Source organism: Dryobates pubescens, chromosome 25, assembly GCF_014839835.1.
Source record: "Dryobates pubescens isolate bDryPub1 chromosome 25, bDryPub1.pri, whole genome shotgun sequence".
Lineage (NCBI taxonomy): Eukaryota > Metazoa > Chordata > Aves > Piciformes > Picidae > Dryobates > Dryobates pubescens.
The window spans coordinates 16,275,139-16,299,899 of NC_071636.1; the positions used below are offsets into that span (position 1 = coordinate 16,275,139).

The following is a 24,761-nucleotide window of genomic DNA, read 5'->3' on the forward strand; positions in this document are numbered from 1 at the left end:
AGCGCTTCCTTCCAGTTTTTCTAGAGTCTCCCTGAATTTTTAGCGCTTCCTTCCAGTTTTTCTAGAGTCTCCTTGAATTTTCAGTGCTTCCTTCCAGTTTTTCTAGAGTCTCCCTGAATTTTTACCGCCTCCTTCCAGTTTTTCTAGAGTCTCCCTGAATTTTCAGTGCTTCCTTCCAGATTTTCTAGAGTCTCCTTGAATCTTTAGTGCTTCCTTCCAGTTTTTCTAGAGTCTCCTTAATTTTTTAAGAGCTTCCTTCCAGTTTTTCTAGAGTCTCCTTGATTTTTTAAGAGCTTCCTTCCAGTTTTTCTAGAGTCTCCCTGATTTTTTAGCACTTCCTTCCAGTTTTTCTAGAGTCTCCTGAATTTTCAGAGCTTCCTTCCAGTTTTTCTAGAGTCTCCCTGCATTTTTACCGCCTCCTCCCAGTTTTTCTAGAGTCTCCCTGAATTTTTTAGCGCTTCCTTCCAGATTTTCTAGAGTCTCCCTGAATTTTTAGCGCCTCCTTCCAGTTTTTCTAGAGTCTCACTGAATTTTTAGAGCTTCCTTCCAGTTTTTCTAGAGTCTCCTTGAATTTTTGGAGTTTCCTTCCAGTTTTTCCTAGAGTTTAAGTGATTTTTTTTTTAAGAGTTTAATCCCATTTTCTAGAGTTTCCTTGATTTTTTAACACTTAATTCCAGCTTTTCTAGAGTTTAATTGAATTTTTAGAGTTTAATACCCTTTTTTTTAGAGTTTCCTTCCAATTTTTCTAGAGTTCAATTGAAATTTTTAGAATGTTTAGAGTGGGCAGACCTGTTGATCTCCCTGGGTAGAGTGGGCAGACCTGTTGATCTCCCTGGGTAGAGTGGGCAGACCTGTTGATCTCCCTGGGTAGAGTGGGCAGACCTGTTGATCTCCCTGTGTAGAGTGGGCTGACCTGATGATCTCCCTGGGTAGAGTGGGCAGACCTGTTGATCTCCCTGGGTAGAGTGGGCTGACCTGTTGATCTCCCTGGGTAGAGTGGGCTGACCTGTTGATCTCCCTGTGTAGAGTGGGCTGACCTGATGATCTCCCTGCTGCATCCAGGCTTCTCTAAAGGACTGGACTCCACACACACTGAGGGAGGCACAAGGCCATCCAAATTTGGGGTTGTGTATTTGCCTCTTCATCCTTGTTCTCCACCCTTCTAACTCCATCCTCTAACTGCTGTATGGTCATTTTTTCATTTAACAATTTACTCCTGCGACTTCCAAACCAACTCCAGGTTATCTTTTTTTGGCAGATGAAACTCCAGTGAGGGCTCAAAGCCCCGCAAAAGTAAACAAAGAAAACCAGTGAGGAAAGAGAGGAAATTAAATGACAAAAGAAATGTGAAAAGTAAACTAAAAAATTAAGTGGAAAAAATTAAATGTGGAAATTAAACAGCAAAAGAAGTTGAAGTGAGGTCATCAAGTGAGGGAATTGAGAAGATGAGATGAGAAAACTAGATGAATAAACTAAGAAAGTTAAATGAGGACACTGAATGAGTGAAGTGAGGACACTGGCAGAGGAAATGAAATGATAAATGTGAGAAAAGTGAATTAGAAAATTAAATGAGCAAATACTGAAATATGCAAATTAAGGGGGGGGGAAAATCAGCAAGGAAACTAAAGCAGGAAATTAAATGATCAAAGTGCAAAAATGTGCATTGTGAAATGTGATGAGGAAATTTAGTCAGAAAATTCCATGAGAAATACTGAAATATGGAAATGAGCTGGAAAAAAAAATAATCACCAGTGAGGAAAGGAAATGAAACAAAAATTTGAGGTAATTGAAGGAGAAAAAAAAATACTAATTGAAAAATTTTAATTTGGAAATAATTAGTAAAGAGAGGAAATTGCATGATAAAAGTGAGAGGATTAAAGGAGGCTATTAAATGAGGAAAGTGAGGAAGCTAAATGAGGGAATAAAATGATAGGAGTGAGGAAATACAAGGAGGGAAGTGAGAGAACTGAATTAGAGAAGCTAATGACAAATTTCAGTGAGGAAATAATCAAATGAAAATGCCTAAGTGTGCAAATTAAATTGAGAACTCGAGAGAGAAAAATTCACTGAGGAAACAAAATTGAGGGGATGAGAAGGGAAAAACGGAAGTAGGAAAGCGAAACGGAGGCAGGAGGTGGCAGCAGCAGGGCCTTACATCATTGTTCCTGTGCTCCTGCGCCACACCTGGACGCCAAAGGGTTTGCTCTTCAGCACCACGTCGTAGAGGCGCTCCTGGCTCGAGCCCTCCGGGGCCGCAGGGAGGTTGAGGGGCACCGGCACCTCGTAGCGAGGGTTGGCGTAGTCGTAAATCTGGGCAAGGAGACCAAGGGGTCAGTGGAATGTCCACGGGTAAGCAAGGCACACTTTCACCCTGTCCCCGCGCGGCGGCGGTGGAGGGACCTCTGGAGGTCACCCAGTCCAACCCCGCTGCTCCAGCAGGGCACCCACAGCAGCTTGCCCAGGATCACCATGGCCAGAGGGGCTCCAGAGGAGAGTCTCCATCACACCAAAGAGGTTTCTCCTCATGTTCAGGTGGAACCTTCTGGGTTCCAGTTTGTGCCCCTTGCCCCTGGGCCACCACAGGCAAGAGTCTGGCCCCATCCTATTGGCCCCCACCTTTGGCTCTTGCTGAGCATTGCACAGCTCCCCTCTGGGGCTGTTCTTCTCCAGGCTCTCAGCCCCAGGGTTCTCAGCCCTTGCACCTCACAGAGCTGCTCCAGGTTCCTAAGCACCTTTCCAGCCTCCCCTGGACTCTCTCCAGTAGTTTCTTGTCCCCCTTCAACTGGGGAGCCCAGAACTGCAGATATCTATGGCAACTAGGGCAGACCAAAACCCTCCCTTGACCTACTGGCCACACCCTTCTTGATACACCTCAAGACACCATTAACCTTCTGAGCCAGAAGGACACCTTACTGGCTCATGGGCAACTTGGTGTCCACCAGGACTCCCAGGTCCTTCCCTGGGGAGCCTCCTTCCAGCAGGTGGACCTCTCACCTCTACTGGTTCAAGAGTGAAACCACTGCCAGCAATTCATCAGCAGAGCAGGAGACTCCAAACTGCTCCCTAGGAGCTGCTCAGCTGCTTCTTACCAACAATGGTGAGAGCTGAAAACAGCCCTAAGAGGGGGCCAGTAACATTTGCTGAGCTCAGCATGTTTATTTTAACATCTTTTCTTCAAACACCTTCAAAATATTTGGCTCAGAAAATGAAGCACCTGGAGGTTTTCTTTTGGGCCAGGAAGGACTTGTTGAATGATTTTCAAAGGTTTTGGTCCCAGTGTAGTTTTTTGGTAACATAAAAGAACTTCACCCTTTTTGCTCCTATCAATGAATGACACCTTTGTTTTTTAGAATAGAATAGAATAGACCAGACCAGACCAGGTCAGGTTGGAAGAGACCTTCAAGATCATCGAGTCCAACCTATCATCCAACACCACCTAATCAACTAACCCATGGCACCAAGCACTCCATCAAGTCTCCTCCTTGAACACCTCCAGGGATGGTGACTCCACCACCTCCCTGGGCAGCACATCCCAATGGCCAATCTCTCTTGCTGGGAAGAACTTCTTCCTAACATCCAGCCTGAACCTCCCCTGGCACAGCTTGAGACTGTGTCCTCTTGTTCTGGGGCTGCTTAATTCCATCAATACCTTTTTTTTTTTTTCTTTTAGAGCTCAATTGAATTATTATTTTTTTTAGTTTGATGGGATTTGTTTCAGAATTTTGTTTCTTAGTGTTTAATTGTTGGCTTTAGTTTTGGGGGGGGTAGCAAAAGATTTTCACCTGTTTTTTTGGTACCATTAATGGATTTTTTTCCCCCTTTTTGACACTGTTTTCGGTATGACAAATAATTTCGCCTTTTTTTTTTGGTACCATCAATGAATTTCAGAGTGGGGCAGCAGCAATGAATTTCAGAGTGGGGCAGCAGCAATGAATTTCAGAGTGGGGCAGCAGCAATGAATTTCAGAGTGGGGCAGCAGCAATGAATTTCAGAGTGGGGCAGCAGCGTGGGGCAGCGGCACTGGATTCCAGAGTGGGGCAGCGGCAATGGATTCCAGAGTGGGGCAGCGGCACTGGATTCCAGAGTGGGGCAGCGGCACTGGATTCCAGAGTGGGGCAGCGGCACTGGATTCCAGAGTCAGCAATGGATTCCAGAGTGGGGCAGCGGCAATGGATTCCAGAGTCAGCAATGGATTCCAGAGTGGGGCAGCGGCAATGGATTCCAGAGTCAGCAATGGATTCCAGAGTGGGGCAGCGGCAATGGATTCCCCAGTAGGGCAGCGGCAATGGATTCCAGAGTGGGGCAGCGGCAATGGATTCCAGAGTCAGCAATGGATTCCAGAGTGGGGCAGCGGCGGCACTGGATTCCCCAGTAGGGCAGCGGCACTGGAATCCACAGTGGGGCAGTGGCACTGGATTCCAGAGTGGGGCAGCAGCGGCAATGGATTCCACAGTGGGGCAGCGGCGGCAATGGATTCCACAGTCGGGCAGCAGCGGCAATGGAGTCCACAGTCGGGCAGCAGCGGCAATGGAGTCCACAGTCGGGCAGCGGCGGCAACGGAGTCCACAGTCGGGCAGCAGCAACGGAGTCCACAGTCGGGCAGCAGCAACGGAGTCCACAGTCGGGCAGCAGCAACGGAGTCCACCGTCGGGCAGCAGCAACGGAGTCCACCGTCGGGCAGCAGCAACGGAGTCCACCGTCGGGCAGCAGCAACGGAGTCCACAGTGGGGCAGCAGCAACGGAGTCCACCGTCGGGCAGCAGCAACGGAGTCCACAGTGGGGCAGCAGCAACGGAGTCCACAGTCGGGCAGCAGCAACGGAGTCCACAGTCGGGCAGCAGCAACGGAGTCCACCGTGGGGCAGCAGCAACGGAGTCCACCGTGGGGCAGCAGCAACGGAGTCCACCGTGGGGCAGCAGCAACGGAGTCCACCGTGGGGCAGCAGCAACGGAGTCCACAGTGGGGCAGCAGCAACGGAGTCCACAGTGGGGCAGCAGCAACGGAGTCCACCGTGGGGCAGCAGCAACGGAGTCCACAGTGGGGCAGCAGCAACGGATTCCACAGTGGGGCAGCAGCAACGGATTCCACAGTGGGGCAGCAGCAACGGATTCCACCGTGGGGCAGCAGCAACGGAGTCCACAGTGGGGCAGCAGCAACGGAGTCCACAGTGGGGCAGCAGCAACGGAGTCCACAGTGGGGCAGCAGCAATGGATTTCAAGCTCTGGTGCCACTGATAAATTTTCACCTTTCTGGTACCGTTCATGAATTTCACTTTTTCGGTTGAATTTTTAGCCAGCATTAAAAGATTGGATTTTTTTTCCCTTTCTTTTCTTCTCATAGAAGTTGGAATGAGTTGGTTTCAGAGCAACGAAAGCAGGAACTCCTTGACTTTCACACCACACAAGACCGACTCAAACCCTGCTTTCCCCCCAGAATCTGCAATTTTGACCAGTGGAACAACCCAAGTCAGGAGAAATTCCACCTTACCTTGAACTGCAGCAGGTGGTTGCTGTGGTATGTCACCTCCAGGGCCAGGGTGCTGATGGGTGCTGTTGCTTTCTCAAAGGCTTTTCTGACGCTCCTGTTGAAGGTGAGGTTGGCCCTCAGGCCCGAGTCTGTGTACCTCACATCGGTGACAGAGTAACCATTGTCAGCGCTGAGGTAGTAGCAGTAGGGAGCACCTGAGCTGGAGGGGTCCTCCTGAGGATGGAAAGGTGACAAGGGAGGTCTTAGACCACACAGTCACAGGATGTTAGGAGTTGGAAGGGACCTCCAGAGATAGACAGAATAGAACTAACCAGGTTGGAAAAGACCTTCGAGATCATCAAGTCCAACCTATCATCCAACACCATCTGATCAACTCAGCCATGGCACCAAGCACCCCATCCACTCTCTTCCTAAACACTTCCAGGGACGGTGACTCCACCACCTCCCTGGGCAGCACATCCCAATGGCCAATCTCTCTCTCTGTAGAATTTCTTCCTAACATCCAGCCTAAACCTCCCCTGGTGCAGCTTGAGACTGTGTCCTCTTGTTCTGGTGCTGGTTGCCTGGGAGAAGAGACCAACCCCCACCTGGCTACAACCTCCCTTCAGGGAGTTGGAGAGAGCAAGAAGGTCTCCCCTGAGCCTCCTCTTCTCCAGGCTAAGCAACCCCAGCTCCCTCAGCCTCTCCTCACAGGGCTGTGCTCCAGACCCCTCCCCAGCTTTGTTGCCCTTCTCTGGACACCTTCCAGCATCTCAACAGCTTTCCTAAACTGAGGAGCCCAGAGCTGGACAAAGCACTCAAGATGTGGCCTAACCAGTGCAGTGTACAGGAGCAGAATCACCTCCCTGCTCCTACTGGCCACACTGTTCCTGATGCAGGCCAGGATACCATTGGCCCTCTTGGCTGCCTGGGCACACTGCAGGCTCATGTTCAGCCTACTATCAACCAGCACCCCCAGCTCCCTTTCTGCCTGGCTACTCTCCAGTCCAACGCCCTTTGCCAACGCAGGGTCACTAAGGGCAGGTCACACAGGAGCACATCCAAGCTGGCTTTGGAAGTCTCCAGAGAAGGAGACTCCACAACCTCCCTGGGCAGCCTGCTCCAGTGCTGTCACCCTCACCATAAAGAGGTTTCTCCTCATGCTGAGGTGGAAATTCCTGGGTTCTAGCTCATATCCATTATTCCTTGTCCTATTAACAAGTGCCACTGAAAAGAGCCTGGCACCTTCCTCTTGCCCCCTACCCCTCAGATATTTATAGACGTTGCTCAGACCCCCTCTCAGCCTTCTCCTCTCCAGACTGAACAGCCCCAGGGCTCTCAGGCTTTCTTCACAGCAGAGATGCTCCTGGCCCTTCATCATCCTCACAGCTCACTGTTGGGCTCTCTCCAGCAGATCCCTGTCTCTCTTGAACTGGGGAGCCCAGAACTGGACACACTACTCCAGGTGTGGTCTCACCACGGCAGAAGAGAGGGCCAGGAGAGCCTCCCTAGGCCTGCTGGACACTTTCTAATGCACCCCAGGATCCCAATGGCTCTCTTGGCCACAAGGGCATGTCGCTGTCCTGTGGAGAATTTGCTGTCCACTAGGACACCAAGGCCCTTCTCTTTGGAGTTGCTTTGCAGCAGGACAGCCCCTAACCTGTACTGGTGCCTGCTGTATTTCTGCCCAGGTGCAGGACTCCACACTTGTCCAGAAAATCACACTGTGGTTAACCAATCAATGGTCATGGCTTGGATGGGTGGACATCTCACTGTGTAAACAGCTGGCTGATGGCCAGAGGACATCTGCTCCAAACTCCTCACTATGGGCAAGGACACCTCTCAAGTAGGCTCAGCTGCTCAAGACCTCATCCAACCTGGCCTTGAACACCCCCAGGAAGGAGGCAGCCACAGCCCACTGGGCAGCCTGTGCCAGAGTCTCACCACCCTCATCCTGAAGAACTTCTTCCTCAGCTCCAGTCTGGCCCTGCTCTCCCTCAGCTTCAAACCATTCCCCCTTGTCCTGTCTCCAGACACCCTCATGAAAAGCCCCTCCCCATCCTTCCTGCAGGATCCCTTCACATATTGGAAGGTAGTTCTGAGGTCCCCCTAGAGTCTTTCCACCCTTCCAAGCCCACCATCTTCCATTCCTCTCTTTTTCATGACTTAGAAGAGCACAGCTTGTTGCAAGCCAGATCTCAAGAACCTACCCCTATTGTTTAAGTCACAGAATCACAGAACCAACCAGGTTGGAAGAGACCTCCAAGAACATCAAGACCAACTGATCCCCTAACCCTAGCTAATCAACCAGACCGTGTCCCTTAAACACCTGCAGGGACGTCGGCCCAGCCCCTCCCCGAGCAGCCATCCCAAGGGGCAATCTCTCTTTCCAGAGAGGACAAAGGAAACTTCTCTTGTAGTGAACGACTCAATCAGTAAACCAAGTTCTGGCTCTGCCTCTTCCCGACAGGGTTAGCAGAAGCTTTGTTGCTTACAGTCCAGACACAGCCCAGCTCTTCACACTTCTCCTTGGAAGCATCCATCCCAGGGTAGCAGTCGAATTTTTCAGTGATGTTGCTTGCCAGGGTCCAACTCAAGGTGTAGGATTTTCCCAGTTCCAGCTGCAGTCCTTGGATGACAGCGACCTAGAGTTTGATTTTTTAAAGCCATCAGTTGCCCTTCATAGATTAAAACATTCAAATACTGTGAAATTCTCCAACTTTTGTTCAAACCCTCCAAACAAATAAAGAAGAAAACGCCCTGCCCACAGGCAGCCTCTCCTCAGAGTCTGGAATTCCTGCCTGGAAGATCTACAGATCTGCTCCCACCCATCCCAAGGAGTCCCACGGGGGGTGAGGGGCAGGGTGGGACTCTTTGGTCTGATTTAAGCCAAATTAAATTGATTTTAAACCTTTGGGACTCTTTGCCCCTCTCCCCCCCCCTTTTTCTTTCATTTTTAAGCCAAATGAAACTGGTTTTAAGCCCTGGGACTCACTCTGGACTCCTTTCAGCCAATGAAACTGATTGGGGCTCTTTGGCTTCTTTTCTTGAAGTTGAATTAACTTGGTTTAAAACCTTTGGGGCTCTTTGGTCTCCTTCTCAAGTCAAATGAAATTGATTTTAAAGCACTGTGGTTTCTATTTGTAGCCTTTTATTATTGCTGTTGCTTGTTTAATGCATTCATTAGTTGTTCTCTCACTGGAACGATTCAGATCAGTCTTTGCACAATGAATGTGTTTGTGGCAGCACTTAGATGACTGAGTTTATGCAGAGTACTTTTATGATCAGATGTATTTAGGTTCTGAGATTCATTTGGAGTATTCCTGGCATTACTGATTTGACACAGCATGGTTTGGGCTGGTAGGGACCTCTGCAGCCCCCCTGCAGTCAGCAGGAACATCCTGCACTATGTCGGAATGCTCAGAGCCTTGGCATGCCTGAACTCAACCACATCCCTCAGCACCTGTCCCAGTGCTCCACCACCCTCATGGTGCAGAACTTGCTCCTAACATCCAATCTAAATGTCTCATTTCAAACCATTTCTACTCATCCTGTCACTGCAGGCCTTTGGAAACAGTCCCTCTGCAGCCTTCTTGTAGCCCCTTCAGGTATTGGAAGGCAGCTCTAAGGTCCCCCTAGATTCTACTCCTTTCCAGGCTGAACACCCCCAGCTCCCTCAGCCTATCCTCACAGCAGAGGTGCTTCAGCCCTTGGATCATCTTTGTGGCCTCCTCTGGACTCACTCCAGCAGCATTGTGTCCCTGTTCTGCTGGGGACACCAGAACTGGAGGCAGGATTGGAGGTGAGGTCTCGGCAGAGCAGAGCCAAGGGCAGAATCCCCTCTCCTGCCCTGCTGCCCACACTCCTCTGGCTGCTGCCCAGCACACAGCTGCCTGCTGGGCTGCATGAGGGCACTGCTGGCTCCTGGGGAGCTGCTCAGCACCCAGCACCCCCAAGCCTCTTTCTTAAGGGCTGCTCTCAGCCCAGCCTGGATTTGTGCCTGGGGTTGGCCCAAGCCATATTCTCCTATTGTGATTATTGCTGCTATTCTTCTTGTTGTTCTCAGAATTACTATTGTTACTGTGGCTACTGTTACAATTACTGTTATTGATTTCTTGAAGTTAGCAGTAGTGTTGATTTGGCAGTAGTGGTGTTACTGTTAGTCTTAATCTCAGTGTTGATTCAGTAGTGGTAGTATTGATTTATTAGTACTGGTTTATTATTAATAATAATCATTTGTTATATTGTTGTTGCCATTGATTTGCTATTGTTATTATTACCACTGCTATTAGTATTGTTATCATTCTTCTTCTTATCATCACCATTAGCATTCTCATTGTTGTTGCTGATGTTTACCTCAGTTGCAGGGTTGTAGCTGATGTTATGAGCAGAATTCTGCACCACGTTGCCCTGCAGCACCGTGAGGGAGAGCAGCTGCCGGGGCAGCCCCAGGAGTTTGATCTCCTGGAAGATCAGGTTGTTCGGATCCTGGTAGTTGTTGTTTGTGACCTTCATCTCCAGAACATTCTGAGGAACAAGAGTCACACAGAATTACCAAGAGGTCTCTTCATGCAGAGGGAGGGGCTGTTGAAATGTCTTCGGTTCTTACTTCTTAGATCTGGGCAGGGTCACTGCAGGGAGCGAAGAGATCTTGGAGCCCATGACAAACAAGAGGCCAGCCCCCAGGTGTCTCATGGAATCCCAGACTGGTTTGGGTGGGAAGGGACCTTTCAAGGCCATACAGTCCAACCCCCCTACAGTCAGCAGGGACATCCCCAAGCAGAGCAGGTTGCTCAGAGCCCCAAACAACTCGATCTGGAATGGTTCCAGGGGTGGGGTAGCCCCCACCTCTCTGGGCACCCTGGGCCAGTTTGAGATGTTTCAGAAACTGGCTGTCCTGTCAGGTGAGTCCAGCACATGAAATAAGGCCCAAAAGCTTCTCTGCTGTCTTCTCTGCTCTCCCCATCCTCAGTGTCAAACATTAAAACCATCACCCCTTGTCCTGTCTCAAAAGGCCCTGCTCAAAGTCTGTCCCCACCTCTCTTAGCAGCCCCAGTAAGGCCACCAGAAGGTCTCCCTGGAGCCTCCTCTTCTCCAGGCTGAGTGATCCCAACTCTTTCTGCCTGACCTCACAGCAGAGGGCTTCCACCCCTCCCATTGTGGTTGTGGACTCCTCTGGCCCTGCCCTAACAGGTCCCTGTCTCTGCTGTGCCGAGGACTTCAGAGCTGGCCCCAGCACTGCAGGTGGGGTCTCAGCAGAACAGAGCCTCTGGGGACCAGCCCAGGAGATGATTTGGTCTGGGGCTGCCAGCACACAGTGCTGGAAGATGGTTTTGGCTGGAGGAGAACTTTTAAGATCATCCAGTCCAACCATTAACCCAGCACTGCCAAGCCCACCCTTAAACCACAGAATCCTCAAATGGCAAAGGTTGGAAGGGACCTCAGAGATATCTCCTCCAGTCTCCCTGCAATGGGCAGGGACACCTCTCAAGTAGACTGGGTTGGTCATAGCCAATTCAGGTATAACAACATAAAATTCAGACATTTAGGTAGAATAGACTAGAACAGACCAGGTTGGACCTTCAAGATCATCGAGTCCAACCTATCATCCAACACCACCTAATCAACTAACCCATGGCACCAAGCACCCTATCAAGTCTCCTCCTGAACACCTCCAGGGATGGTGACTCCACCACCTCCCTGGGCAGCCCATTCCAATGAGCAATCACTCTCTCTCCCTGTGTAGAATTTCTTCCTAACCTCCAGCCTGAACCTCCCCTGGTGCAGCTTAAGACTGTGTCCTCTTGTTCTGGTGCTGCTTGCCTGGGAGAAGAGACCAACTCCCACCTGGCTACAACCTCCCTTCAGGTAGCTGTAGACAGCAATAAGGTCTCCCCTGAGCCTCCTTTCTCCAGGCTAAGCAACCCCAGCTCCCTCAGCCTCTCCTCACAGGGCTGTGCTCCAGACCCCTCCCCAGCTTTGTTGCCCTTCTCTGGACACCTTCCAGCAAGCCAACTCCTCACTTATGGATATACCAAATCAAGATATTAAAATAGGACATAGTGAATATTAAAGAGAAATAGGACAAAACATGAGGAAAATGTCAGCTTCCACCTCGCTCCAGTGCCCCCCCTTGGAAATGGCTCTGCCAAACACTGCATTTTTTAGTCCAGATTTTGGGAAGAGAGGGGGCAGGGGGGAAAACATCTCTAGAAATTATTAGTAATGAAAATCAGATCCTATTAGAAAAACTAAAGACTTACATTGGCCACACTGAAGTCATAGGAGATGTAGGATTTGCTGCTGATGGTACCTAAAATGTGGAGGAAGGAATGAGACTTGCAGCACAGAACGAGACAGTGAGGGGGAGGGGGCAGGAAAGGGGAGCCAGGAGAGCCTCTCCCATCAGGTTTGGTCAATTATTCAAATTTGCCAATACCAACAATTTGGTTGTCACCAGAATCCCAGAATCCCCTTGGTTGGGGAAGACTTTTCAGATCCTTGAGTCTCTTAACCCAGCACCACCAGGGCACTACCAAACCTTGGCTCTCAGCAAGGACTTTGAAAGCCCTCCAGACATGGGGACTCCACCACAGCCCTGGCCAGCCTAGGCCAGGCCTTGATAACACCCAAGGGGAAGAAATTGTTCCTCATGGCCAACCCAAACCTCCCCTGGGGCAACTTGAGGTCTTTTCCTCTTGTCCTGTCACTTGTTCTTCAGAAGAGCCCAACTCCCACCTGGCTCCAACCTCCTCTCAGGGAGCTGCAGAAAGCAATGAGGTCTCCCCTCAGCCTCCTCTTCTCCACACGAAACACTCCCAGGTCTCAGCTGCTCCTCCCCAGCCCTGTTCTCCACACCCTTCCCCAGCATTCTTGCCCTTCTCTAGACCTGCTCCAGTCTCTCAATGTCCTTCTTGCAGTGAAGAGCCCAAAACCAAACCCAGCACTCAAGGTGTGGCCTCAGCAGTGCCCAGTCCAGGGGGACAATCCCTGCCCTGCTCCTGCTGCCCACACCATTGCTGCTCCAGGCCAGGCTGCTGGTGAACTTCTTGGCCACCTGGGCACCCCCTGAGCTCATCTTCAGCTGCTGTCAACCAGCACCCTCAGGTCCTTTCTGCTGGGCAGTTTCCAGCCTCTCTGCCCCATGGCCGCAGCCTTTATGGGGTGGCCATGACCCAAGTGTGGGACCCAGCACTTGGCCTTGCTGAACCTCAACCCCTTGTCCTTAGCTCAATGAAGACTCACCTGTGGATTCTCCATCATCCCAGAATAACTCCCCAACTGCTTCTTCCTTGTCATCCAGTGCAATGATGAGGCCCATGGGGTTCTTACGGCTGAGCAATAAAACCAGAACACCACCACAACGTTAGGAGCTTCTGGGCAGCCTGGAGCAGCCACCAAGGTCTCAAAGCCTTGAGGAGTTGTCTTGCACTAGTCCCTGGTTGAAGAAGGGCTTTTGCCTTCAAGGATTTTCATACAACAACAGAAGATCCATGGGGAGCTTAGAGAATGTTATGTGGAGAATAAAAGCCCTCTCTGGCCATCATTAATTAAATCAGTTTGATCACCAGCCCTGGCAGTGGGGGACTGGGCCCCACCCTTCAGAGTGCAGACAGCAAATATTAAGAAATCACAGAACAGCTCAGGTTGGAAGAGATCTCAGAGGTCATCTCCTCCAGCTTCTCCACCATGGGCAGGGACAGCTCTCAGCTAGACTCAGCTGCTCAAGGCCTCATCCAGCCTGGCCCCTCAGAGAGCGTCCACAGCCATTGTCCTCATATGACAATGACAACAATAACAACAAACCCAACAACAACAACACCACCAAGATGAAGTAGAGCAGGGAGAAGAGGAGGAAGAAGACAAGGAATTTATCAGTGTTTGGTATTATTGTTAGATTATATATTAGTAACAGCATTTGCCATTGCTAATAATTATCAATAATAGTAAGTAATGATATTGTTACCAAGAATGCAATAGTTTACTCTTATGATAATAGACTGCTGATATATGCTACCAAGAAACAGTTCTAAAGGTGAGCATTGCATTGTTGACACTGTTGGCCATAATGATGTTGATCATGGTGTTAGTAGTAACACAGCAGCAGCAGTGATAACAACTCCCTCTTCACCCAGCCAGAATTTGTGCCTGGGGTTGGCCCAATCCCTGTTGTTGCTTTTATTTGATTATTGTGGTTGTTATTGTCTTCATTATCATCATTATCACTCCTCCCCCTCCTATTATTAACATTCTTGCTGCTGTTGTGATGATGAGATGATGATGATGATGTTTGTTGTGTGGGGTTTTTTTTTCCCCTGGTGGCCTCAAGTTCATCCCTGACCCCCGCCCCTGCCCTTCACCCCAGCCTGCTGCAGGCCAGGCTGAGCCTGCAGGCTTTACCTTTGCACAGTGGTGGTGGCTGGCTGCTGGACAGGGAAGATGTGGCCTCCTCTCAGGTGAAGCCCCATCTTGTCTGCAGGAAGGTGCAGCTCCACCCACTGCTTCCTCGACCGGATGCTTGCTCCCTAATGAACAGGGGGGAGAAAGGAGGAACAGGAGGAGGAGGAGGTTGCATTAGTGGCTGCTGAGATTTCTCTCAGTTCTTTCTTTTCCCTTCTTTTCACAGAACCCCAGAGTCCCAGCATGGTGGAAAGGAACCTCTGAATCTCATCCAACCTCCCTCCTCCAGCAGGGCACCCACAGCAGCTTGCCCAGCAATGGCCAGGTGAGGTTTGGAAGCTCTCCAGAGGAGGCGGCTCCACAACCTCTCTGGGCAGCCTGCTCCAGGCCTCCAGCACCCTCACACCAAAGAAGTTTCTCCTGATGGAACCTCCTGGGTTCCAGCTTGTGCCTCTTGACCCTTGTGCTGGCACTGGGCACCACTGACTAGAGTCTGGGCCCAGTCTCTTGCCCTCCACAGCTCCTTTAGCTCTTGCTGAGCATTGCTCAGATCCCCTCTGGTGCTGCTCTTCTCCGGGCTCTCGGCCCCAGAGCTCCTCACAGAGGTGCTCCAGGCCCTTCAGCCCTTTCCCAGCCTCCACTGGACTCTGCAGGGGTTCCCTGTCTCTCTTGAAGTGGGGAGACCAACACTGGACCCAGTACTGCAGATGTGGCCTCACTGGGGCAGAGTAGAGGGGCAGGAGAACCTCCCCTTCCATCTCAGCTCTGTGAATGTCCATGGTGCTGTGTGGTGGTGATGAAAGTCAAACCACTGCAGAGCAGAATGCTATAGAATGCTACCTATGGAGAGCATCAGACTGTTCATTTAGGAGTCAGATTAGTCACTTGATAACCAGATTATTTATTTAATAACCAGATTATTCACTTAATAACCAAATTACTCCTTTAATAATCAGATTATTCATTTCAGAAGCAACCCCACCAGAGCAAGACCTGCTGGGATGTTTGAGTCCTGTCCCTTTTCCACCAGCTCCAACCACCAACCCCAGGGGCAGGAGATTGGCAAGAGGCCTTTCTGTGTTCTCAGTGAGAAGTGACTTGGCTTTTCAAGGTCCCTATAAAGGTGCCCTCCGCTCTGGTTTCAGCCAACCTGCTCCTCCTCAACTCAACCCACAGCCACCTGACCTCATCTCGACATCAATCATAGGATCATAGATTGCACTGGGTTGGAAGAGACCTCCAGAGGTCATCTAGTCCAATACCCCTGCAGTAAGCAGGGACAGCCTCAACTACAGCAGGTTGCTCAGGGCTCCATCAAGCCTGACCTTGAAAGTCTCCAGGGATGTGGCCTCCAACACTTCCCTGGGCAACCTTTTCTCCAGTGTTCCACCACCCTCATGGTGCAGAACTTGTTCCTAACATCCAATCTAAATCCACCCTGCTCCAGTTTCAAACCACTGCCCCTTCTCCTATCACAACAAGCCCTTCTAAACAGTTGTTCCCCAGATTTCTTGTAGATCCCCTTCAGGCCCTGGCAGGCTGCTGTTAGGTCTCCCCAGAGCCTCCTCTTCTCCAGGCTGAACAACCCCCTGTTCCCTCAGCCTGTCCCCATACCAGAGGTGTTCCAACCCCCCTGATCATTTTTGTGGCCTCCTCTGGACCCACTTCCCTGAGGTCTTCGTCCTTCCTGTGTTGAGGGCTCCAGAGTGGACACAGGACTCTGAGTGAGGTCTCACCACAGCAATGTGGCAGAATGCCCTCTCCCCATCTGCTGCTCTCTCCATCAAGAGCCCCCCCAGAGCTGCTCTCCTTACTCACCGAGTCATAGTCGTACCAGACAGCGTCAGGGATGTAGGCCTGGATGACTTCCACCCCCTGCAAGTGAAACACAGAAACTTCCTTTCACACTCAAGCCTCCAGCAAACCAAAACAGTTGACTGACCATGGGTGGCTGCCAGGTGCTCAGCCAGGTGCTCACCCAGCTGCTCTCCCACTTCCCCCTCCTCAACTGGAGAGAAAGCACAGCAAAGAAGCCCCAAGTTCCCCAGATGGCAATGATACCATGATGAGAAGAAACCAACCACCATTCCTCCTCAGCTTTTTTCAGCTTCTTTCTTGGTTTTCACAGACTCACAGAATGGGCTGGGTTGGAAGGGACCTCCAAAGCTCATCCAGTCCAACCCCTCTGCAGTCAGCAGGGACATCCCCAACTGGATCAGGTTGCCCAGAGCCCTGTCCAGCCTCACCTTGAGTATCTCCAGGGACAGAGCCCAAAACACCTTCCTGGGCAACCTGTTCCAGTGTTCCACAGTGTTCTACAATGATGCCCAAAAGGGAAGGGAACAACCCAGGTCCCACACCTGGCCGGGTGGAAACTCAACCCAAAGTCTTAACACTGCTGACCCACCACAAGAGAGGCAGTTCAGCAGCACTGTTAAATCATGGAATGATGGAAAGCAGTGGTTTGGGTTGGAAGGGACCTCCAAAATCATCTTCATTTGCCTTTTTCCCTGCTGGCTTGTTTCAGGTGTTTGCTGCTTTGAGCAGGGGTCTTGTTCTGCATCAGAGACCTCTGATACCAAAACAGAGCAGCAGAAGGGCTGCCTCTGTGTCCCCTCCACACTGGTGGAGGACATTCATGCCACGCAGGAGTGGGTTCTCTGGGCACACAGACCCTGTGGGGAGCTTGTAATGCTGCTTCTATCAGGGAGAAGCCCTCAGACCTGCTGCTAGCCTCTGTGAAGCCTGCTCTTGCAGGGTAAGTCTCTCTGAATTCAGCATTTGCAGTGGATAAGGATCAAACCACAGAACCATAGAACAGTCTGAGTTGGAAGGAAGCTCCCAAGCTCATCCAGTCCAACCCCCTGCAGTCAGCAGGGACATCCTCCACTAGGATCAGGTCGCTCAGAGCCCTGTTGAGCTTCACCTTGAATATCCCCAGTGATAGTTTGAAGCCATTGCCCCTGGCACTGCAGGGCTTTTCAAACAGTTTCTCTCCATCCCTCTTGTAGGCCTCCTTCAGGTACTGTGGGCTTCCCCTCACCATCCTCATCATGCAGAGCTTCCTCCTGATGTCCAACCTAAACCTCCCCTGCTCCAGTTTGAGACCTTCATCCTATCACCACAGGTCCTCCTGAACAGTCCCTCTCCAGTCTTCCTGTAGGTCCCTTTCAGGTACTGGAAGGCTGCTCTAAGGTCTCCAGAGAGCCTTCTCCTCTCCAGGCTGAACAACCCAAACTCACTCAACCTGTCCCCACAGGAGAGGTTCTCCAGCCCTCTGATCATCTTGGTGGCCAAGATGATCATCCACTGGACCCCCTCCAGCAGGTCCACATCACCCTTGTGTTGAGGGCCCCAGAAGGCAGCTTGAAACCAAGGGAATAAAAGGAGGAGGTGGCTTCGGGGTCACAAAATCCAACTTGTTGGGGTTTTCCCTGCAATCCCCTGTAGAAAAAGTGAGGCTGGGGTCTCAAGGTGGCCTCATTAGAAGACATCAAGAAAGTGAGACCTACTGGATCGAGCACAGGGCTGATGAGGAGCCCAGGACCCCACAGGAACTGCTTGTCCACGCTCCAGGTGGCACTTTCAGAGTAGAACCTAAACAAGAAGAAAATCAGAGGCATTGATTGCACTTGCTAATTAATGATCTATTGATTAACACCATGGTAAGCAAGTCTAATGGCCCAAGGCTTTGCTTGTCCAGAATCACTATGGGAAAGCATCACCTGGTGATCACCATGGTGGGGCTGGAAGGGACCTCTGGAGATCATCCAGTCTTGATAACAACTAATCTATTAATTAATATGATCATAATCAATCCTAGTGGCCCAAGGTCTTGCTTGTCTATTGAAAAGCTTCACATGGTGATCACCATGATGAGGGTTGGAAGGGATCTCTGGAGATCACCCAGGCCAACACATTCTGCTCAGAAAGGGTCACCCACAGCAGCTCACCAGCATCACAATCATCCCTGCTCCTGCTGGCCACACTGTTCCTGATGCAGGCCAGGATGCCATTGGCCCTCTTGGCTGCCTGGGCACACTGCAGGCTCATGTTCAGCCTACCATAGACCTGTAGCCCCATGCCCTCTCCACCTGGCGGCTCTCCAGCCACTCTGACCCCAGCCTGTAGCTCTGCATGGGGTTGTTGTGGCCAATGTGCAGAACCTGGCACTTGGATGTGTTCAATCTCCTGCCCTTGGCCTCTGCCCATCTGTCCAGCCTGTCGAGGTCCCTCTGCAGAGCCTCTCTACCCTCCAGCAGATCAACTCCTGCCCCCAGCTTGGTGTCATCAGCATATTTACTGCTGATGGACTCAATGCCCTCATCCAGATCATCAATAAAGATGTTAAAGAGCACAGGGCCCAGCACTGATCCTGGGGCACACCACTGGTGCCTGGCTGCCAGCTGGCTGTGGCACCATTCACCACCAAAATGACATTTCAAATGACATCTAAAACAATTAAATGATTAGACAATAAGATGAGGTGAGATGAAATAATGAAATAAAACAAACAAACAGAAGAACTGAAATGCAAGACTTGAATGAAATGCTAAACTGAACTGAACCACAGCGAAATGAGAGGAAATCAATCAAAAACCGACGTGAAGTTAAATAATAAAATGCAATCACACTAGAGACAATAAAACAAACAAAAAGAAATCAAATGAGCCAATGAGCTCAGATGAAATCAAACAACAAAATGAAATGAAGCAAAAGAAAACGATGACATAAAGTAGAATAAACCAAAGCAACTGAGATGAAATAAAAAGGACTGAGAGCAAACCCAAGCAAAGCACTGGGGGCAGCGCTCAGAGCACGAAGCCCCTGGTGTGGCAGGTTCAGGCTGTGCCTTTGAAAAGTTAGCTGCAGATTTTTGAGCAGAAGAGCGAAGCAGCAGGAACAAGGCCACAGTTGGGTGTAAAAAGGAAACCAAGAGATTATTCCACACTGATTTCGTTGGCCAGGTGTGTGAAAGCAGACCCTCATCGGTCTCATCTCCCACATCTGTTCTTTTCGGTCTCTTCTGGCTGCTTTGCTGGAAGGGATTTCCTATCTAACAGCCCTGCAGATGAGACTAACTGAGCTTTCTAACAGCTCTCTGTTCTTCCAATTAATCAGAGGAAAAGGGGGAGGGAGGTTAGGGGGAGAAGCAGGGCAGCTTTCCCCCACCCAGGGGGGTTTCCATGCTATTTCCTGATTGCAAACACCTGGATAGCACTGTAAGCGCTGCACATTTGTACCCATTCACTGCATGCCATTGTGGAGTGCAGCTTTGCTTGGAAATACAGCTTCCCTTTGCCTTTCCCTCTGCGTTTTGGTTAATGTGGCCCCAAAGTTCTGAACCCCTGCACCTGGGGAGGGTGAACTCACTCGTGGAGAAGAGGCCTCAGCACCGTGTCCCCCCGGGTGTGAGCTCGGTAGAAGAGGCTGTACAGGTAGGGCAGCAGGGTGTAGCGGATGTTCAGGTAGTGCTTCGAGGTGCTCACCAAGACTGAGTCAGCTCCAAAGAAGGCTGGATCCTGAGGCTGAAAAGAAATCATTGTTGTTGCTGCTGTTACTGATATTGCTGCCATTATTGGTTGTTGTTGTTCATATTATTTTTATTGATGACCTGGATGAGGGGAATTGAGTCAGGCATCAGTAAACTTGCAGAGGACACCAAGGTGGGGGCAGGAGTTAATCAGAGGGTAGGAGAGCTCTGCAGAGGGAGCTTGCCAGGCTGGGCAGAGGCCAACAGGATGGCATTCAACAAGTCCAAGTGCCAGGTGCTGCACTTTGGGCACAACAACCCCAGGCAGAGCTACAGGCTGGGGGCAGAGTGGCTGAGAGCAGCCAGGCAGAGAGGGACCTGGGGGTGCTGATTGACAGCTGGTGGAACATGAGCCAGCAGTGTGCCCAGGTGGCCAAGAAGGCCAATGACATCCTGGCCTGCATCAGGAACAGTGTGGCCAGCAGGAGCAGGGAGGTCATTGTGCCCTGTGCTCAGCACTGGTTAGGCCACACCTTGGGTCCTGTGTCCAGTTCTGGGCTCCTCAGGTCAGGAAAGCTGTTGAGATGCTGGAAGGTGTCCAGAGAAGGGCAACAAAGCTGGGGAGGGGTCTGGAGCACAGCCTTGTGAGGAGAGGCTGAGGGAGCTGGGGTTGCTTAGCCTGCAGAAGAGGAGGCTCAGGGGAGACCTTATTGCTGTCTACAACTCCCTGAAGGGAGGCTGTAGCCAGGTGGGGGTTGGACTCTTCTCTCAGGCACCCAGCACCAGAACAAGAGGACACAGTCTCAAGCTGTGCCAGGGGAGGTTTAGGCTGGATGTTCGGAAGAAGTTCTCCCCAGAAGGAGAGATTGGCTGTTGGAATGGGCTGCCCAGGGAGGTGGTGGAGTCCCCATCCCTGGAGGTGTTCCAGAGGGGATTGGATGTGGCACTTGGTGCCATGATTTAGTAGTCAGGAGGTGTTGGGCGACAGCTTGGACTTGATGATCCTTGAGGTCTTTTCCAACCTCATTGATTCTAGGGTTCTATATTATTGTCCCAGTTCGAGCCAACAGCTGCTGAGGGCAAAGGACAGGAGGTGTTTTACCCTAAAGGAGTAAATCAAAGCAGCTCCCAGAGCAGGAGGTTAAGTGGCAATTCAGTGACAAAAGCAGACCACCTACAGCACACTTCTCGGTGTTGTGGTTCCTGGAGAAGGGGTAAAAGGCTCCGACCTGCATCCAGCGCCGGCAGAGCTCTTCTGTGGTGTTCTCGAAGAAGCCACAGATGTCTGCTCCAATCTTCAAACAAAAGCAGCAGCAGATGTTAGTGTGCAGGGCTGCAGCTCTGCTCACTCCCAAAGCAACCCTCCAAAACACCCAGAATGGAATCAGTTTGTGTCTCTCAGCTCAGCCCTCACTGCTAACCAGGGCCAGGAGTTGGCCATTTCTACAGAGCATCAGAGAAACTAAGGCTGGGAAACGCCTCTGAGATCAGTAAGTCCAACCAGAACCCAACTCCCATGACCACTAAACCATGTCCTGAAGCACATCTACAGCTGCTTGAACACCTCCAAGGATGGGGACTCCACTACCTCCCTGGCCAGCCTGTACCATGCCTGACCACTATTCCAGTCAAGAAGTCTTTTGCGGGGTCAGGGGTCCAAAAGAGAACCCAGGACTCAAGTGGCCTCACCGGTGCCCAGCACAGGGGCACCATCACATCCCTGTGACTGCTGGACTGGTTTTGATCCAGGCCAGGATGGTGGTGGCCCGTCTTGGCCTGGCTCATCTCCAGCTGCTATCAGCCAACACCCCCGGGACTTCCTCTGCTGGGCAGTTCCCAGCCACTCTGCCTGGAGTGGTGCTTGGGGTTGTGACCCAAGCGCAGGACCCAGCACTTGGCCTTGTGGAACCTCATCCTGCTGACCTCACCTCACGGATTCAACCTGTCCAGGTCCCTCTGCAGAGCCTCCAACCAGCCCCCCGAGGTCCTTTTTCCACCAGGCTGCTTCCCAGCCGCTCTGCCCCAAGCCTTGAACCCCTTTCATGGGGTTGTTGTGACCCAAGTGCAGGACCCAGCACTTGGCCTCCTTGAACCTCATCCTATTGACTTCAAGCCATTGATTCAATCTGTCCAGACCTCTCTGCAAAGCCTCTGCCACCCTCCTGTCATTATGGATCCACCCCTGCTGACCCAACCCTGGATCCAAGCCAGCTGTTTTCATACATAGGGGATTCCAAAGAGGCCAAACTCCAGCATTCCAGGTATGGCCCACTTCAGCTGGTCCCACGATGCTGTGTTGTCACCCAGCCAGTGTCCTGCATACTTCCCTGAGCCTGCGAAAGTGGACCTGGTCAGGAGGAAGCTGCGCTTGCCAGGGAACAAAGCTTCAATGGCTCTGAAAGTGGGGAAACAAAAACAACCAAAAACCAGTTGGAACTGGGTAAGAAAACAAGGCTAAAACTCTGCAGTTGTGAAGATGAGCAGAGCTGGAAGGAGGAAAGGGCCTCGTGGTGCTCACTGATTGCTCACAACCCTCAACCAGCTTGATCATGGTGATGAAGAAAGGATCAGCCACGAGTCCTGATCAGCATGGCCATGCAGCCAGGGACATCCTGAAGCTCACACAAGTGTCCTGAACCAAATTAATCACTCTGGAATCCCAGACTGGTTTGGGTTGGAAGGGACCTTTCAAGCTCATCCATTCCAATCCCCCAGCAGTCAGCAGGGACATCCCCAACCAGAGCAGGCTGCTCAGAGCCCCAAACAACCTGACCCGGAATGGTTCCAGGGATGGGGCTGCTCCTACCTCTCTGGGCAACGTGGGCGAGGCTCCCCCCACCCTCACTGCCTTCCATAGATCTGGTGTAAATCTCTCCCTTTTTAGCTTCAACCATCCCCCCTAGTCCTGTCCCAACAGGCCCTGCTCAAAAGTCTGTTCCCAGCTTTCTCTGAGGACCCTTGAAGCACTGAAAGGCCACCAGAAGGTCTCTCTGAAGCCTTCTCTTCTCCAGGCTGAACAACCCCAGCCCTCTCAGCCTGGCCTCACAGCAGAAGGCTTCCAGCCCTCCCAGCATGGTTGTGACCTTCTCTGGCCCCATTCCCACTGGTCCCCGTCTGTGCTGAGGACTCCAGAGCTGGCCCCAGCACTGCAGGTGGGGTCCCAACAGAGTGATGCAAAGGGGCAGAACCTGCTGCCCACACTGCTGGGGACCAGCCCAGGAGATGGTTGGGTCTGAGCTGGGAGGGGCTCAGTGCTGGGTCATGGAATGGTTTTGGTCGGAGAACTTTAAGGTCGCCCAGTCCAACCATCGACCCAACACTGCCAAGATCCCCAGGTCTCTCTCGGTCTTTCTCCACAGCAGAGATGTTCTTGCCCCTTCATCATCCTTGTAGCCTCCACTGGACCTTCTCCAGGAGATCCCTGCCCTTCTTGAACTGGACACAACATTCCAGGTGTGTCCCCAACAGGGTAGAGTAGAGGGGCAGAAGAACCTGCCTAGACCTGCTGGACCCCAGGTCTTCTTGGCTACAAGGGCACTTGGTGTCCACCAGCACTCCAAGGTCCTTCTCCATGGAGATGCTTTCCAGCAGGACAGCTCCTAGCCAGTGCCGGTGCCTGGCGTTGCTGCTCCCCAGGTGCAGGACCCTGCTCTTGTCCTTGTTAAAACTCACGAGGTTCCTCACCCAGCTTTCCACCCTGTCCAGATCTCACTGGATGGCAGCAGAGCCCAATGGGTGCCAGCCACCACCCCACCAGTTTGGTACCATCAGCAAACCTGCTGAGGGTCCACTCAGTCCCCTCCTCCAGGTCACTGATGAAGATATGGACCACAAGCGGCCGCAGATCCTCACCGCTGCGTTGAGAGGGTCATGGAGTACCCATAGAGGTTGTGGACATCGTACTGACGTCCCCACTTCTGCCTGGCATCCATGCAGAGGGTGCTGGAAAACAGGAGCCTCTGCACAACATCTGGGAGGAAGAAGATTGACAGTCACTGGACCTTCATTTTCCACTGGAGAACATAAAATTGATGGAAATTCAGGAGATCTCTTCAAGGGTTTGGATGACATTTGGGGAGGGAAAACAAAGATTTAACCAGCTGAACAGGGCAAAAGTTCTGAAAGCCTGGGCCCGGGCGAGCGCCGGCCGGCGAGCCTGGCTGAGCTCCAGCCGGCGAGCCTGGGCCCGGGCGAGCGCCGGCCGGCGAGCCTGGCTGAGCTCCAGCCGGCGAGCCTGGGCCCGGGCGAGCGCCGGCCGGCGAGCCTGGCTGAGCTCCAGCCGGCGAGCCTGGGCCCGGGCGAGCGCCGGCCGGCGAGCCTGGCTGAGCTCCAGCCGGCGAGCCTGGGCCCGGGCGAGCGCCGGCCAGCGAGCCGGGGCCCGGGGGGCGGTGGTCCCGCCTAGGCCCAGGGGGTCTTCACTGTAAAGTTTCCCTGCCCTCAACCAGATAGAATACATAGAATAAACCAGGTTGGAAGAGACCTTCAAGGTCATCGCGTCCAACCCATCAACCAATCCAACACCACCCAAACAACTAACCCACGGCACCAAGCACCCCATCAAGGCTCCTCCTGAACACCTCCAGTGATGGCGACTCCACCACCTCCCCAGGCAGCCCATTCCAATGGGAAATCACTCTTTCTGTATAGAACTTTTTCCTAACATCTAGCCTGAACCTCCCCTGGCACAGCCTGAGACTGTGTCCTCTTGTTCTGGTACTGGCTGCCTGGGAGAAGAGACCAACATCCGTCTGTCTACAACCTCCCTTCAGGTAGTTGTAGAGAGCAATAAGGTCACCCCTGAGTCTCCTCTTCTCCAGGCTAAGCAACCCCAGCTCCCTCAGCCTCTCCTCATAGGGCTTATGTTCCAAACCCCTCACCAACTTTGTTGCTCTTCTCTGGACTCGTTCCAGCAAGTCAACCTCCTTCCTAACCTGAGGGGCCCAGAACTGGACACAGGACTCAAGGTGTGGCCTAACCAGTGCAGTGTACAGGGGCAGAATGACCTCCCTGCTCCTGCTGGCCACACTGTTCCTGATGCAGGCCAGGATGCCATTGGCCCTCCTGGCTGCCTGGGCACACTGCAGGCTCATGTTCAGTCTACCATCGACCAGCACCCCCAGGTCCCTCTCTACCTGGCTGCTCTCAGCCACTCTGACCCCAGCCTGTAGCTCTGCCTGGAGTTGCTGTGGCCAATGTGCAGCCCCTGGCACTTGGATGTGTTCAATCTCCTGCCCTTGGACTCTGCCCATCTGCCCAGCCTATTGAGGTCCCTCTGCAGAGCCTCTCTACCCTCCAGCAGATCAACCTCTGCCCCCAGCTTGGTGTCGTCAGCAAACAAAGCTCAGCTGAAAAGCTTTGAGGAGACCTCAGTTGTTCAGTTTCATTTTTAATACTTTTTTTTTTAGCTAAATTTTTGATTCAAT

General features: G+C 51.8%; 1 protein-coding gene across 1 annotated transcript in view; it reads right to left on the minus strand.

The window, feature by feature from the left end:
• The window catches only part of LOC104308890 (maltase-glucoamylase), a 70,286-nt gene that overhangs the window by 31,795 nt on the left and 13,730 nt on the right, over positions 1-24,761 (minus strand). The window contains exons 14-26 of the mRNA XM_054172842.1: positions 23,191-23,308; positions 21,562-21,733; positions 20,517-20,633; positions 19,239-19,393; positions 17,378-17,462; positions 15,684-15,740; positions 13,866-13,990; positions 12,711-12,799; positions 11,729-11,778; positions 9,822-9,992; positions 7,961-8,110; positions 5,487-5,699; positions 2,156-2,310 (exon numbers count right to left, since the gene is read on the minus strand). Coding sequence (XP_054028817.1) covers positions 2,156-2,310; positions 5,487-5,699; positions 7,961-8,110; positions 9,822-9,992; positions 11,729-11,778; positions 12,711-12,799; positions 13,866-13,990; positions 15,684-15,740; positions 17,378-17,462; positions 19,239-19,393; positions 20,517-20,633; positions 21,562-21,733; positions 23,191-23,308 — 1,657 coding nt within the window. The remainder of the gene's footprint in view (positions 1-2,155; positions 2,311-5,486; positions 5,700-7,960; positions 8,111-9,821; positions 9,993-11,728; positions 11,779-12,710; positions 12,800-13,865; positions 13,991-15,683; positions 15,741-17,377; positions 17,463-19,238; positions 19,394-20,516; positions 20,634-21,561; positions 21,734-23,190; positions 23,309-24,761) is intronic.